Raw genomic sequence first — 13124 nt, 5'->3', positions numbered from 1 at the left:
AACTTGCTACTCAACATGAACGCTGCATCTTTAACCTTGTGAACCTTGCACCAAAATATGTCCAGAGTCCAAACTGGACTTTCTGGATTGTATTTTATTAGGTCATGCCTGAAGCAGCACGGATGAGCAGCTAGCAGCTAGCTGAATATCTTCGAGGAGACACTGTCTGGAAGTGTCTGTAGTACTGTCTACAACTGACTCACAAAAAACACAGAATTGTAGAGGGAAGACCAACTATATCGCAATTTTAAAGGAGCTATGTGCAAATTTCTGCTATCGCTACTTAGCTAACGTTAGCATTAGCAGCTTTTTACTCACCAGTCTTGAAGAGATGTGAGTTCAGCATCAAAGGTTCTTCCTTCTCCACCGGTGCTTCTACTTTTATCACTTCTTCTCCCCTGCTGAAGTTAGCATGCTAGCAGCTAGCCGGCTGGTCTGTCTCATTATTTTCCGATAGCAACCCCCAATCACTGCAAGAAGAAGAGGACACAGGCAAAATGAGGTCATTGAAGGAGCTGCAGGAAAACATGACATTTCAGTTCAATCGCATGTTTTTATCTTTTTTTAAAATGGATGTTTAAGTAGCACAGTCCACATACGTCACAATTTAATCACAAAATCTGTTTCCACTGCACTTTGTCGCAGTTTAATTTAGCAACAGACCAACTTTTCCACCTCAGACAAACATTAAAACACCAGAAACCAGGTTCACATCCAGACCCTGGTGTCTGGTTTAAAACTCAGGGAAAGATGGTGGTTTTGGTTCAAGTTAAATTCAGTCATTGCAAATTTTTTCTGGATTAAACCAGACCAGGATCTTCCTCTGGACCTGAACCAATCTGAATCAATTTGCTAAATTGTGTGACTATTTCACAAACTCTTAATAATCACAATAAAGGTCACAGTGAAGATGAAGTGTGTGTCTGTCTGTGTGTGTGTGTTTTGTAGCTGTCCACACACTCCCAACACAACCCCCCCACCCCACCCCCAACAGCGACAGGTGAGTCGTCGTCATGGCAACTGTATCTAAAGTGTCAGCATCACAAAACTGGTCTGTCCAGATACCACATCACCGTCAGTCTGACACACACACACCTTCACTGTAACAGCACATTCCCTTCACCTTCACCTGCTTATAACTTTAACCCATGAGGAAGCACATGTCTGCCCTGTCAGCTGTCAGCGCCCCCTACAGGCTAGACTTCTTAACACATTACAGCAACAAGGATGTATCTGTGTCACAGGAGAGGCTCTCAATAATATTAGAAACAAGAGATTTCAGTTTTTTATTTTTAATAAAGGTGCAAAATTGTCTATAAAGATGTTTTCACTTTGTGTTTAAGAGTTAAAAATGGCCCTCTAATCTGTTGAAGATTAAATCTACATCAACGCTGAGTGAGAGGGTCTGAATACTTTCTGAACAAGCCTGTTGACAACAGAATGAGTACTTTTACTTTTGATAATTTAACTACATGAAGCTGACACTACTAATGTATGATTTTGCACATCTAACCTTACTTGTAATGGAGTATTTTTACTACAACGAGGGAGGGAGAGCTGGAAACAGAAGCTCGCTCTCTCTCTCTGCTTTCACCGACAGATAACAACAACAAAAAAAAGAAAAGTGTATCAGTGATTATTGTCAACAGGATCCTGTGTGTTGAGTGACGTGAGAGTTACAGTGGAGTCTAATATTAACAGTGGTGATACGACACGCTGTCGTCCTGTCAACACCCAAACACCAGGAATCTGACACAGTTTTATCACTTTAACTCAATCACATCTGCACAAGGAGAAAATGTTCTGCTGTTATACAACCACATTCAGTCAAATAAAACTATATAACGTGAATTTCTTTTTAATTATTTGCTTTTATTTCTTCTTTTTGCTGTTTATTATTGATGTTGGTTTAAACCTTAAACCATTATAAAGTAAAGTAAAATAAAGTATTGCCTAATTTTCTTAAAGATTTTATCACCCAGTCTTTTTCTCTTTGATTTTTCCTGTTTACTCAGACAAGACCAAAAGTACACCAGCTATAAAACTGTTAAACTCTACAAAAACATAAATAATATTCATTTAAGAGTTTAAAATGATCCAGTTAAACTATTTAGAAGGAAAAACGTTGATTAGGAGAGCGATTTCTAAAAATCTGTTTTGTTTCAGGAGCCAAAAGTTGAATTTCCAGAGGTTTGAGATGCTGAAAATAAATCCAGAAAAACAACAGGAAACCTTCAAATACAAAATAAAACAAAGACAAAAGACTGTGAACTGATAGAAACATGAATAAATAAATAAGTGCAGAGTGTTCAGGTGATCAGATTAGAGGAAGTGATGGTTGAAGTTCTTCAGGTCAAAGAGGTGAAGAAAAAGGCTGCTGGCTCCATCTAGTGGCCAAACTGTTGAACTGATTATATGACAAACTACAGATATCAGCTCTCCTCAGAGGTAATCTGGTACATGAAAATACAAGTAACTGAGTACATTTACTCAAGTCTACATGAGTCAAATTGTTAGGTACTTTAAGGTACTGTAAAAGAGTATTTCCATTTTCTACTACTTTACATCTCGGGAAAGTTTTACTGCAGTTATTTAACAATGTTAGTTACTTTGTAGACAAATAATTCAAAATAAAATACATAATAATAATAATGATTATCTATCTATCTATCTATCTATCTATCCCATTATCAATAGTAAAAGTCATTGAAGCCTTCAGTGGTTTTGAAAATGCTTTATTTGTTAGTCTGTTCAGAATCAATAAAAACTGGTGTTAAAGGAACAAAGCAGAAGAAGAAAAAGATAAGATCACATCAGTTTTAACCTGATAAGAGACTGAAATAAAAATAAACCTGCTCCTCACTGTCGACTCTGTTTGAGTGTTGGTGGTGGTTATTGATTGAAAGGCGTCAGGATCGATTAATATTTGATATCAACTCATCCTGTCAGAGCAGAGGTGTGATGGAGGAGAACTTCTGAGTCCACATCACTGTTTTCAAATCACTTTTCATCAGGAAGAGGCTTTTATTCTAATTTAATTTACCTCGGAGAAAAAAACTCATTTCAATTTATATTCAATGAAAACACAAAAAGTTCAAATGTAAAAGTCTGTGAATGCTGCTTTTAGTTATTGTGAATTAAGTTCCCCTTTTAAAATCAGTGCAGTTTAACTGAGTAGACTAAGTAGATTTAAACTGATTTAATTTTACGTTATTATTAACAAAAAACAGCATAAATGTTGGTTGTGTAGCTTTGGTTTGTCCAACAAAGGGAAATCTGAATTTTTTATGAGGCTAAAATATGGCTTTCACTCAAATCACTGCATCAATTTAAAATGTCCTCCAGTTTCTCAGATTTACCAAATAAAGGTTGCATCTAGTAAAGATAAAGAATCTAATAATTTGCAGTATCAGTGAGTCTGATCTCTGTGGTTTCATGTACGTTAACAATGATGTGACCTCGATGTGTCTGAATGAAATTAAAGAAGAAAAACAAATGATTAAAAGAGGTTAGAGGTGCTGTTTGTTGGCTCCGCCCACTAAGTCTGAGGCTGCTGTGATTGGTGGAAAGTATTGGGTGTGTGGGGGGGGGGGGGGTCACCATTCTGTTAGCCAATCATCTCAGGGTGAGATGATGACATCAACAGCTCCATACACCTGAAAAAACACACCTGGACGTCAACAGATAAACTAATAACACGTTAATTCAACTTCTTTAGCTGTAAATTGATTGGAATGCTAACACGCAAAAACACAAAAATGCATGTTTTTTTAAATCATCTGTTTTTTTGATTGATGTCGGTGAGTAAATAAATACAAATAATTTCTAATAATAAATAATACAATATATCAATAAAACAATATATAACCAAAAAACAAACCAAAATAAAAGAAAGAAAGACTGGGTGCATGTTAGCATCCAAAGCTAACATGTTACCATGATCACATATGGCATGGATGTGCTAACGTTTACTTGTGCTTTGAGCTAAATGCTGACTTCAGCACATTACCGTAACATATCTTGAGTTAGCATGTTAATAGTCATGTTAAATATTAAAAAATGCTAGCATGTTGATATGTAGCATTTCCTTTGCAGTTAGCTAATGTTAGCACATGTCAATACGCATGTTATTTTTGTTAACATTCAGCAGTTGACCGTCTTAACATATAAGCATATTAGTAAGCACGTTAGTAACATGCTATGTGTTTGCATGTCTATGTTTGTAGAAATTTAGCTCATGTATGCTAAGTCTAGCAGATACTGTGTTTTCCAGTGAACACTAATGTTAGCACATGTCAAGTGCGTTAGCAAGCACATTAGCTTGCTATGTCTATTCCGTGTAATTCTATCTGAAGAAAGTTTGGTACCTTGTAGCAGCTACATGCTAACTGTGGTATTTTAGTGACACAGGTTCAGTTCAATGCAAAACATTGGTATGCTAATTATTAGCAGGCTATGCTTTGTTTTGCAGTGAATGCTAATGTTAGTGTTTGTTACTACAGTTGTCCGATGTTAGCATGCTGTGTGTGTATTTACATTCCCTGTCTATCCTATTAGAAACTTTGCTACTGTTTAGTAGCCGTGCTAAATGCTACATTACAGCATCATGTTTACAGCTAACATGTCAAAATTCATGTTAAATGTTGGCATGTCTATGTTTAGCAGTAAATTTTAGTAAAGTAGGTTAGCTGTGTTAACGTTAGCACAAAAAAACATAGATTTTGTGTTTGTTAGCATCCAAAAAATGCTGAGTATTAGACACACATCTGTCATCAGGGATCACGTCAGTAACGAGAGAGGAGGAAGTTGTGGAGGTTACCTGACGCACGGTGTTGCTGTCCATCACCGCTACGATGCGCCGAGGTCCGTCCAGCCGAGGGACGAACGACTCCATCCAGGAGATCGAAGCCTGAGGCTCGATGACGCTGAAACACAAACAGAGAGATTCAAATACTAAAAGTCAGCGTCAGGTGTGTGTTTACTGTGTGTGTGTGTGTGTGTGTTACCTGTAGTGACGAGTCCTGTCGCCCATGAGTCCAGGTCCCTCCATGGACAGGTCGACGTTCTCCAGGGGGAAGCTGAAGGGGTTGGTGAAGGAGACGGTCACAAACATTTCCCGATTCACCTGAGGCTGACCGCTCACCTGTAAAAAGAGAAGAACGAGTCATTCATGTGGTTTTATGTTTTTATATTGACTGTTTGTGTGAGTCTGTGTGTGGTCTCACCTCCAGCGTGAGTTTTGGGGTCACCAGGTCGATCACCTTGATGGCGGTCACTGATTGGTCGTCAGCCTGTCCAGTCACAACAAAGTGGAGGCAGAGCTGAGAGCCCAGGTGAGGCATGTACTCCTGAGCCGTGATCTTCAGCATCACACGCTCCACTGCAGCAAACACAAACACAACAGTGTTTACACCTGAGTTTACCTCCACTCAGGTGACTGTCAGACTGTCAGGTGACTGTCAGGTGCTGCTCACTCTGGAAAGCCGCCACAGTGACGACAAAGTCCTGATCTTTGAAGTGATTGGCTGTGACTCCGGTGTAGAAGACGACCGAGCCGGCCAGGTGAGCGTGGACGGTCCGGGAGAGTTCACCCTGGTTGTTGAAATCCACCATCAGGTTCAAGTCCTGACCCAGGGAGCACTGGAGAGACGGGAACAGAGAGAAACAGCAGGTGAGCTGCATTGTGGGTAACGTAGGCTCCAGGTTTGACAGGGAAGAAGAATGTGTGGGATAAAACGATGGATAGACAGGTAGAGGAGTGTAAAGACAGATGGTGGACAAATATACAGACAGGTGAGTGGAGGTGCTGGAAATGAGAACAGGTGTGTTACCGGGTTGGCGGTGATGGTGACAGACAGCTGAGCGTCAGGCAGCTCAGAGTGATCCCTCTCACAGCCGTATTCCTCCGCCCGAGACGTAGACCTGCTGTCCTCTGCACTACCTGCAGACCAGGTCAGGACAGGTGAGGCTCCAACTTCCTGTTAGTTTACTGAGGTTGTGTGTCTGCCTGTGTGTGTGTGTGTGTGTGTGTGTGTTACCTTCAGGATACTTGTAGGTGTGTGTGATTTCCATCGATGATGAGCTGCCCACAGCTTTGGTGTAAACAGCCTGACCGACGTGAGTCTTATCCACCTTGAACGGAGTCAGAGTCCCATAGCGATCCCGCTTCAGGAAGACCACGTCGCTGTTCACCTGGAAAACAGGAAGTTAGTTAGCATGTTAGCATGCTAGCACTTCCTGCTCCCTCTTGAAAATTCTTAATCAGCTACTCAGCACTAAATCTACCTGGAGTGTTCTGAAAAACGGGTAAATTCCCAGGTTACAGAAGCAAAGTTTGAAGAGAAAAACAGGTATTTTCCATTTACTTTAAAGAATAAGAAAGAAGTTAATAACACAAACAAACCTCAGCGAAGACGAATCCGGCGTCAAACGGGTGACACAGCAGACCTTCTTTAATGGCAGCGACTGAGGCTGGACCACAGCGGAAATGTCCTGGAAACCAAACACAGAGACATGTCAATCATCCAGCTGTTTTACTGATCCGTCCACCTGTCTGTCTGTGTGTCCTACCGTCACTGGTCTCCTGGGGCGTGGCATCCACCACCTGCCATCCACTGAAGCCAGGCGGCAGGTCGGGACGGACGATGTACACCTCGTTCCAGCAGTGGTAGTTCCTGCAGAGACAGAGCAACATGTTCTCTGGTTAGTGACTGAACTAAGAGCTGGGCGAATGAAGGAAACCCTGACGGACGCAGACGGACCAGATGGAGTCCCTGGTGTGGCGTTTGTCCGGCGTCCCATCGGGCTTGAAGATAAGGTCAGTCTTCAGGTTGCCCGTGTTGTCGTGGGCGGAGGAGAAGTTGGTGATGACCCTCGCTGGGATGCCGAGGCAACGAAGGACTGCAGAAAACAAAATTGAAGGTGAAGTTAACAGCATCAGATATTTACCACTCGTACGTTCAGGAACAACATCACCTTCTGGTCTGTTTGTAGTTCTGTTAATCCTCTTTAAGGTGATTTGTAGTCGTCTCTTTGAAGTCGTTTTTGTCCCTATGTAGTTGTGTTGCAACTCTTTGTGGCAGTGTGTCTGTAGTTCTTAAGTCTCTTTATGGTCATTTTGTCTCTGTGGTCACGTTGTGTCTCTTTGTGGTCCTGCCCGTCAGGCTCGTTCATCAGTCCGTCCATGTCTGACGTTACCTGAAACCCCCGACGTGACACCAGCATTTTAAAGGTGTGTCATTAAAAGGTGGTGCTCTTACAGGTGTTGAAGACTCCGGCGAACACCCAGCACTGGGCGTAGCAGACGGGGACTCCAGTGTTGACGTACTGCAGCAGGATCTTGACGCTGCCGGTCCAGGATGTCGGAGCCTTGCCCATGGAGTAGTCGTCACTCCAGTTCCCCACCAGCACACCGTTATCATCCTGTGAGTTGATCTGAGGGAGGAGGGAGGTCAAAGGTCAGGGAATCTCTGAGGAACCTGTTATTGAAGTATTTGTTTTTGCTCAGTCAGTGCTCTCACCATGGCGGACCCCCTCCTGACCAGTTTGATGACGTTGCCTCGGTTGTAGATCGGCATCCGAGACGCATCCAGGATGTAAATACAGGCGTCCAAGATGCCTCGCTCAAACTGCAGAGAGAACACGCTCACTTTAACTCCAGTCTTTACGATTACTACATGAGGTGTGTGCTTGTTGTTGTTGTAATGTGCGTACCTGTCCATACATCCAGTCGCGTTGTGCAACAGATCCGGCCGAGCCCTGATAGATCACACCGTAGTCGTTCAGGACGTACTCCCTCCGCTCTGCCTCATCAGGGAGAAACACGGTGTCCTCTGCAAACACAGACAGACAGACAGGCAGACAGGGTGTTTACTTAAATAAATCTACTTAAAGATCTGATTTCTACTTTTGGTCACAGTCACGTCTAAATTAATCCAGGATATGAGATATTATCATCAGTGGTTCCTGTCAGACGAAGCTCGTGGCAGATTAGCGTCGTACCTGGACACCAGGCGTTGTAGAGGACGTACAGGTCGGTCTGTGGGTCCCTCTTCGTCCTCTGCAGGCCGCTGCCCGCCACGATGGCCACGTACGTACGGAACTTCCCCACGATGGCGTCCGGCGTCGGGGTGACGCCCAGCACCAGCGTCTGACCCTGATTCTCCATGATGCGACCCGACCACGGGCCGCCGCGACGGGCGCCGAACGTCACCACCACCAGGGAGCCCTTATTGGCCGAGGGGTCGGAGCCTGGAGGAGGAGGAGGAGGAGAGGAGACAAGGAGGGGAGGAGAAGGAGGAGGTGAAGAGGAGAAAAAGGAGCAGATTAACAAGAGGAGGGAGGAGATGAACTAATGAAGTGAAACATCAAACTGCTTCACTGTCACTTAACGAGCCTCTAATGAGACTGTCACAGCAGAGAGACGACATGATAACATCTGTAAAACAGCTGCAATCAATAATCAATAATCTGTCGGATCATCCTCTTTAACATCAACACACACACACACACACACACACACAGTAAAACTTTATTTTCCTGGAAACTCTCCTCATAGTTTCCAGAAATTTAGACTCTTGTTTGGGAAAATAAAATATATATAAAAAAAAACTTTAATTAAAAATGAGACAGTAGCTCTAATGTTGTGTCTAATGTTGTGTTTTCTAATGAAGAGCCGGGGGAGTGTGTTTACTAATTAACCAGCCAAATGAACGTGAAGCTGCCTGATGGAGCCGACTGTCGTCTAATTGTTCTCTGTTAACGAACATGTCTTCATTAGCTAATTGGTTAACGAGGGAGCAGTTTAACTGTCGCGCTGTGGCTATTGAGCATGCTCAGTAAATATCTCTGAGACAGACTGGAGCTGCTCACCTCACTGGCACAATGTCATTATAATATCAGATGTAATATAATTCTGGAGCGATTATTGATCCTGACACTGATCTCTATCACAGTGTCGGCCATTTTGAATCAATTAAATCACTAATAAAAACTTCTAATAAGGTGACATTATTTTATCTCGTATTAAATCAGTTATTCATACATGATATTTTCTCATATTTTGTGTTTTTTGATGCAGATGAGAGAATAAAAACTAAACTTGGCGTCAAATCTCTGCTCAGATTCATAATTTAACAGTTTTTAAAATCAGATTTTTGCTGATTTTCGATCAGTTTTAGGTTAATTACATTCAGACAAAGTACTAAAATAGCTGTTTTATATTTAATATTTGACAAACTTGGCTTCTTTTCAGTGCCACCCAGTGAAAACCACCTGTAGTAGCACTATAGAGATTTTGTTTACAAGAAAACTCAACATTTAAGTTAAATAAAAATTTAAATCTCCAGTTTGGTAACAATAACCAAACTGGAGATTTAAATTCGTTCGAACTCACCGATCAGGAACTCGAGCTGGAAGTCGTCCTCGGGGGTCGGCGGGTGGCTGAAGGTCACTCTGATGACGAACTCCTGACCACGTCGCACCACCAGGTTCTCGATGTCGTAGGCGGACGTGAAGTGGTTCGGTTTGTTCACCTGCTGATACATGTCGATGTTCTGCACCGACAGAGCCCCTGAGTAAAGGGACAGTACACCAGGTTTTTAGGATTATATCGGATTATATCTCAGACTTTTTACACAACAGTTTAACACTTGTTAACGTCAAACCAACCAAAGTATGAAAACTCAGTTAGGTTTAAAATTATTTACAAAGATTTACTCATAACTCTTAAATATGTTTGTTTTTATTTGATTTTAATCAAAAAAACCTCATAAATTCACCTCTTTAAGTTAAATTAACATCAAATTCTGATGGAAAAACATTTATTTTGTCTTATAACATAAAAGGAGATAAAGGAGGTAAACGTTATAAAACACAGATGAAGTGAATCTTACCTGCAGCAGGTGCGTGCGATCTGGGCCCCGCCTCAGTGCCGGCGTCATCAAAAGGTTCAAACTCTGGGAAATCTTCCTCTAAGGTCGAGAGGTTCGACGTCGGCACCTGAAAATAAAAATCACATAAAAACAATAAGAGTTTGAACTGAATGTTTTATTTCCTGGCTCAGAGTAAACTGTTTACCGGCTCGGTGTAGCGCCCCCTGTAGGTGCTGGTTGACTGAGACATGGTCGTCACTGGAAAAAATACAAAACAGAAACATATTACATGTTATCAAGACTTCTGAGAGGAACAAATATCACTGAACACTGTAAATATAAATAAATAAATGATAGAATACAACAATGTAAGACTTTAAAATGTTTTAAATATTCAATATCAGCAAAATATTTTTACAAATTGATAATATTCAACAGATATGAAGTGAAATGTGGACAAACTTTACACATATTTGAAATTTAATAATACAAAATGTTAAATGTTAATGAGAAAATGTTTAACAGTTTGAAAATAATCAACTCTGTTAAAACATTTTTGGATTAAATGTGAGAAAATAAACAAATATAATTTAAAAATAACAGGAGAATGCAGGAGAATGTAAATAAAAAAGCAGTAAAACAGAATGAAAATGTGCAGAGACTGACCTGAGATGAAGGAGGGAGGTTCGTCTGTCGAGTCTCTGACGATCAGATCTGATCAGATGATCAGAATGACTTCAGCTTCATCGGTTTATATACACACACTGCTTCCTCTTTCCACACACACACACACACACACACACACACACACACACACACACACACACACACACACACACACAAGAAACTGCTTCAGATTGGTGTTTTCATTATTCAGGAGGTCCAAAGAAATGTTTTTGTTTAACTACAACTGTTTAACCAGAAGCAAATGCTTTATCAATACCAGACTCCATTGACAAAAACAGGGAATTTTACTGGGAGCTGCTGGAATACCACTGCCTCCATCTGTTAGTGTGTCTGTGTTACTGTGCGGTACTTTTACTTCAGTAAAGTATCTGATTACTTCTTCCACTACTGAAAGTCTCACAGTAACACAGACACACTAACAGATGGAGGCAGTGGTATTCCAGCAGCTCCTGGTTAAATCCTCTGTTTTTCTCAATGGAGTCTGGTACTGAGATATACAGAAACGTTTAGTTTTATCATCTCCTCTAAATCATTAACAATCAGCTGATCTGCTGACAGGGACCAATATTTCAGTATTTACTGTACTGTGTTATCCATGTTCTGTATCTAATACTACTAATACAAATAGTTGTGTACTTGACAGTGTGTGAATTGTGAAACTGTGTGTTTGTGTATGTGTGTGTGTGTGTGAGTGTAGGTGACCTTGACCCAAACAAACCGACCTGACGATCACTCTGACCTCTGTGACCTCTGACCTCTGTGTGCAGTAACACCAGCAGAGGTTTGATCCCAGAGATTTTTAAAAAAGTTAAAAGCACCAGAACATTTTACTGTAGTTGTAAATTTTTGCAGTGAAAGCTGTTTTCTCTGCAGGAACTTCCTCTGACCTCGGCCGGGTCGTCCTGACACGCTGCAGCTGATTGGTCAGACGATCAACTTCCTGTGTGACTCATGTCTCTGCTCTGTTCTGAACTCAACAACAAACATCTAACAAACTCACTGTTAGTGTGTTTGTGTTGTTGTGTGGTGCTTTTAAACCAGAAATTACTGCTTTTTCACTACCAGACTCCATAGAGAAAAACAGGGATTTAACCAGGAGCTGCTGGAATACCACTGCCTCCATCTGTTAGTGTGTCTGTGTTACTGTGTGACTTTCAGTGGCGGAAGAAGTAATCAGATACTTTACTGAAGTAAAAGTACCACACAGTAACACAAACACACTAATAGATCAAGGCAGCAGCTCTTGAGTTCTGATCTGTAAAATTCCTGTTTTTGTCAATGGAGTCTGGTATTGATATATCGTGATGTTTCTGGCTGTTCAGGTTCTTGCTCAATACTGCACCAATTCCAAATATTTTCATCCTTATTAATTATTTAAACTCTACTATAAAAATAAAAATAAGGCCCAGGTTCAAGATATCCTTTAAAGAATAAAAGATTTATTTCTATTTTCTTAATTATTGTGGTTTATTATCTCCTCTACATCGTCTCTCCTCTGCTGTGACATCTAATCAGTCACCACATGACATGATGAAATGTAAGAGGTGTTATTTTCTGTGTTTTCTGGGCAGACAGCCAGTCATAACTGAAAACCAAAGTCTTCAGGTTTCAGGCCGATTCGTCCCGTCAGAGGACGAGTCACCGTCTCTCACCTCCTCATCGTCCTGACTCATCAGGACCGACTCCGGCAGATCTGCTCTGATCAGACAGGGAGGAGGCCGAACAAGCAGAGGAGAGAGGACGGGAGAGGCAGTGAACGTGAACACCAGCGAAAAAAATATGGAAAATATTCATTTACACAAACATGAGACTGAAACTGAAGAAATAACATTTAAAAAGGAGGAAAACAAATAAAACTAAATAAGGTCAAAGACAGAGGAGTGGACGTTTCTTTGTTGTCTTTTTTCATCACTCTGGCTGTTTAGTGTCACTTTTCCCTGAATTTCATCCCTTTTTTTGCTGTTTTGTCTCATTAGTGGCTGTTTTTTTGTCATTTTCTAACTGTTTCAATCAATCTGAGCTGTTTTTCACCACTGTTTTTTATCTCTGTAGTAGTATACATTTGCTGTTAGTTTGCTTTATTTTGTGGTTGCTCTGCTGACGATGTAAACGCAGCAGCAACATGTCAGAGTGACCTCTGCTCTCACTTCCTCTTCCTCTCCTTCCTCCTCGGCCTCAGAGACGAGTTGACCTGCACAGCTCGAACGCCAAGGATGTTTCCAGGTCATTCAAGGAGATTTAAGGATGTTTCCAGGTCATTCAAGGAGATTTAAGGATGTTTCCATGGGTTTTAAGTGATAGAGAGTTTCAAGGATGTTTCTAATGTAAAGAGTTTCAGTTAAGGGAGATTTTATTTTATTATTTAAGGTTTCCAGGTGATTTAAGGATATTCCAGGTGATTCAGCAAGATTTTTTTCATGATCCCATGAAATTTAAGGATATTTAAGGGAGTTTATGGATGTTTCTGCTGATTCAAAAGACTCAAGGATATTTCAGGGAGTTCTAAGAATATTTAAGCTGAGATTCAAGGATTTTTCCAGATGATTTAAGGTGAAGAAAACTGAT

General features: G+C 41.1%; 1 protein-coding gene across 2 annotated transcripts in view; it reads right to left on the bottom strand.

Moving 5' to 3' along the window:
- Window positions 1–331: 331 nt before the first annotated feature.
- LOC108874826 (coagulation factor XIII A chain) overlaps window positions 332–13124 on the bottom strand; it is a 24314-nt gene continuing 11521 nt past the window's right edge. The window contains exons 3-20 of one of the 2 annotated variants that reach the window (XM_051069004.1): window positions 10539–10645; window positions 10078–10130; window positions 9894–9999; window positions 9395–9571; window positions 8002–8250; window positions 7714–7832; window positions 7521–7628; window positions 7260–7434; window positions 6762–6900; window positions 6571–6674; window positions 6404–6492; window positions 6039–6192; window positions 5832–5941; window positions 5475–5640; window positions 5226–5380; window positions 5007–5143; window positions 4820–4925; window positions 332–470 (exon numbers count right to left, since the gene is read on the bottom strand). In XM_051069004.1, the coding sequence (XP_050924961.1) occupies window positions 468–470; window positions 4820–4925; window positions 5007–5143; window positions 5226–5380; window positions 5475–5640; window positions 5832–5941; window positions 6039–6192; window positions 6404–6492; window positions 6571–6674; window positions 6762–6900; window positions 7260–7434; window positions 7521–7628; window positions 7714–7832; window positions 8002–8250; window positions 9395–9571; window positions 9894–9999; window positions 10078–10122 (2142 nt within the window). In that variant the 5' untranslated portion in view covers window positions 10123–10130; window positions 10539–10645 and the 3' untranslated portion in view covers window positions 332–467. Of the gene's footprint in view, window positions 471–2725; window positions 3657–4819; window positions 4926–5006; window positions 5144–5225; window positions 5381–5474; window positions 5641–5831; window positions 5942–6038; window positions 6193–6403; window positions 6493–6570; window positions 6675–6761; window positions 6901–7259; window positions 7435–7520; window positions 7629–7713; window positions 7833–8001; window positions 8251–9394; window positions 9572–9893; window positions 10000–10077; window positions 10131–10538; window positions 10646–13124 lie in introns of those variants that run through there. The other variant, XM_018663368.2, reaches the window with a different exon arrangement.

This window comes from Lates calcarifer, unplaced genomic scaffold (genome assembly GCF_001640805.2).
Source record: "Lates calcarifer isolate ASB-BC8 unplaced genomic scaffold, TLL_Latcal_v3 _unitig_5616_quiver_586, whole genome shotgun sequence".
Classification (NCBI taxonomy): Eukaryota; Metazoa; Chordata; class Actinopteri; family Centropomidae; genus Lates; species Lates calcarifer.
The sequence above is the reverse complement of the archived record's forward strand: the minus strand, read 5'-3'. Positions and strand labels throughout refer to the sequence as shown.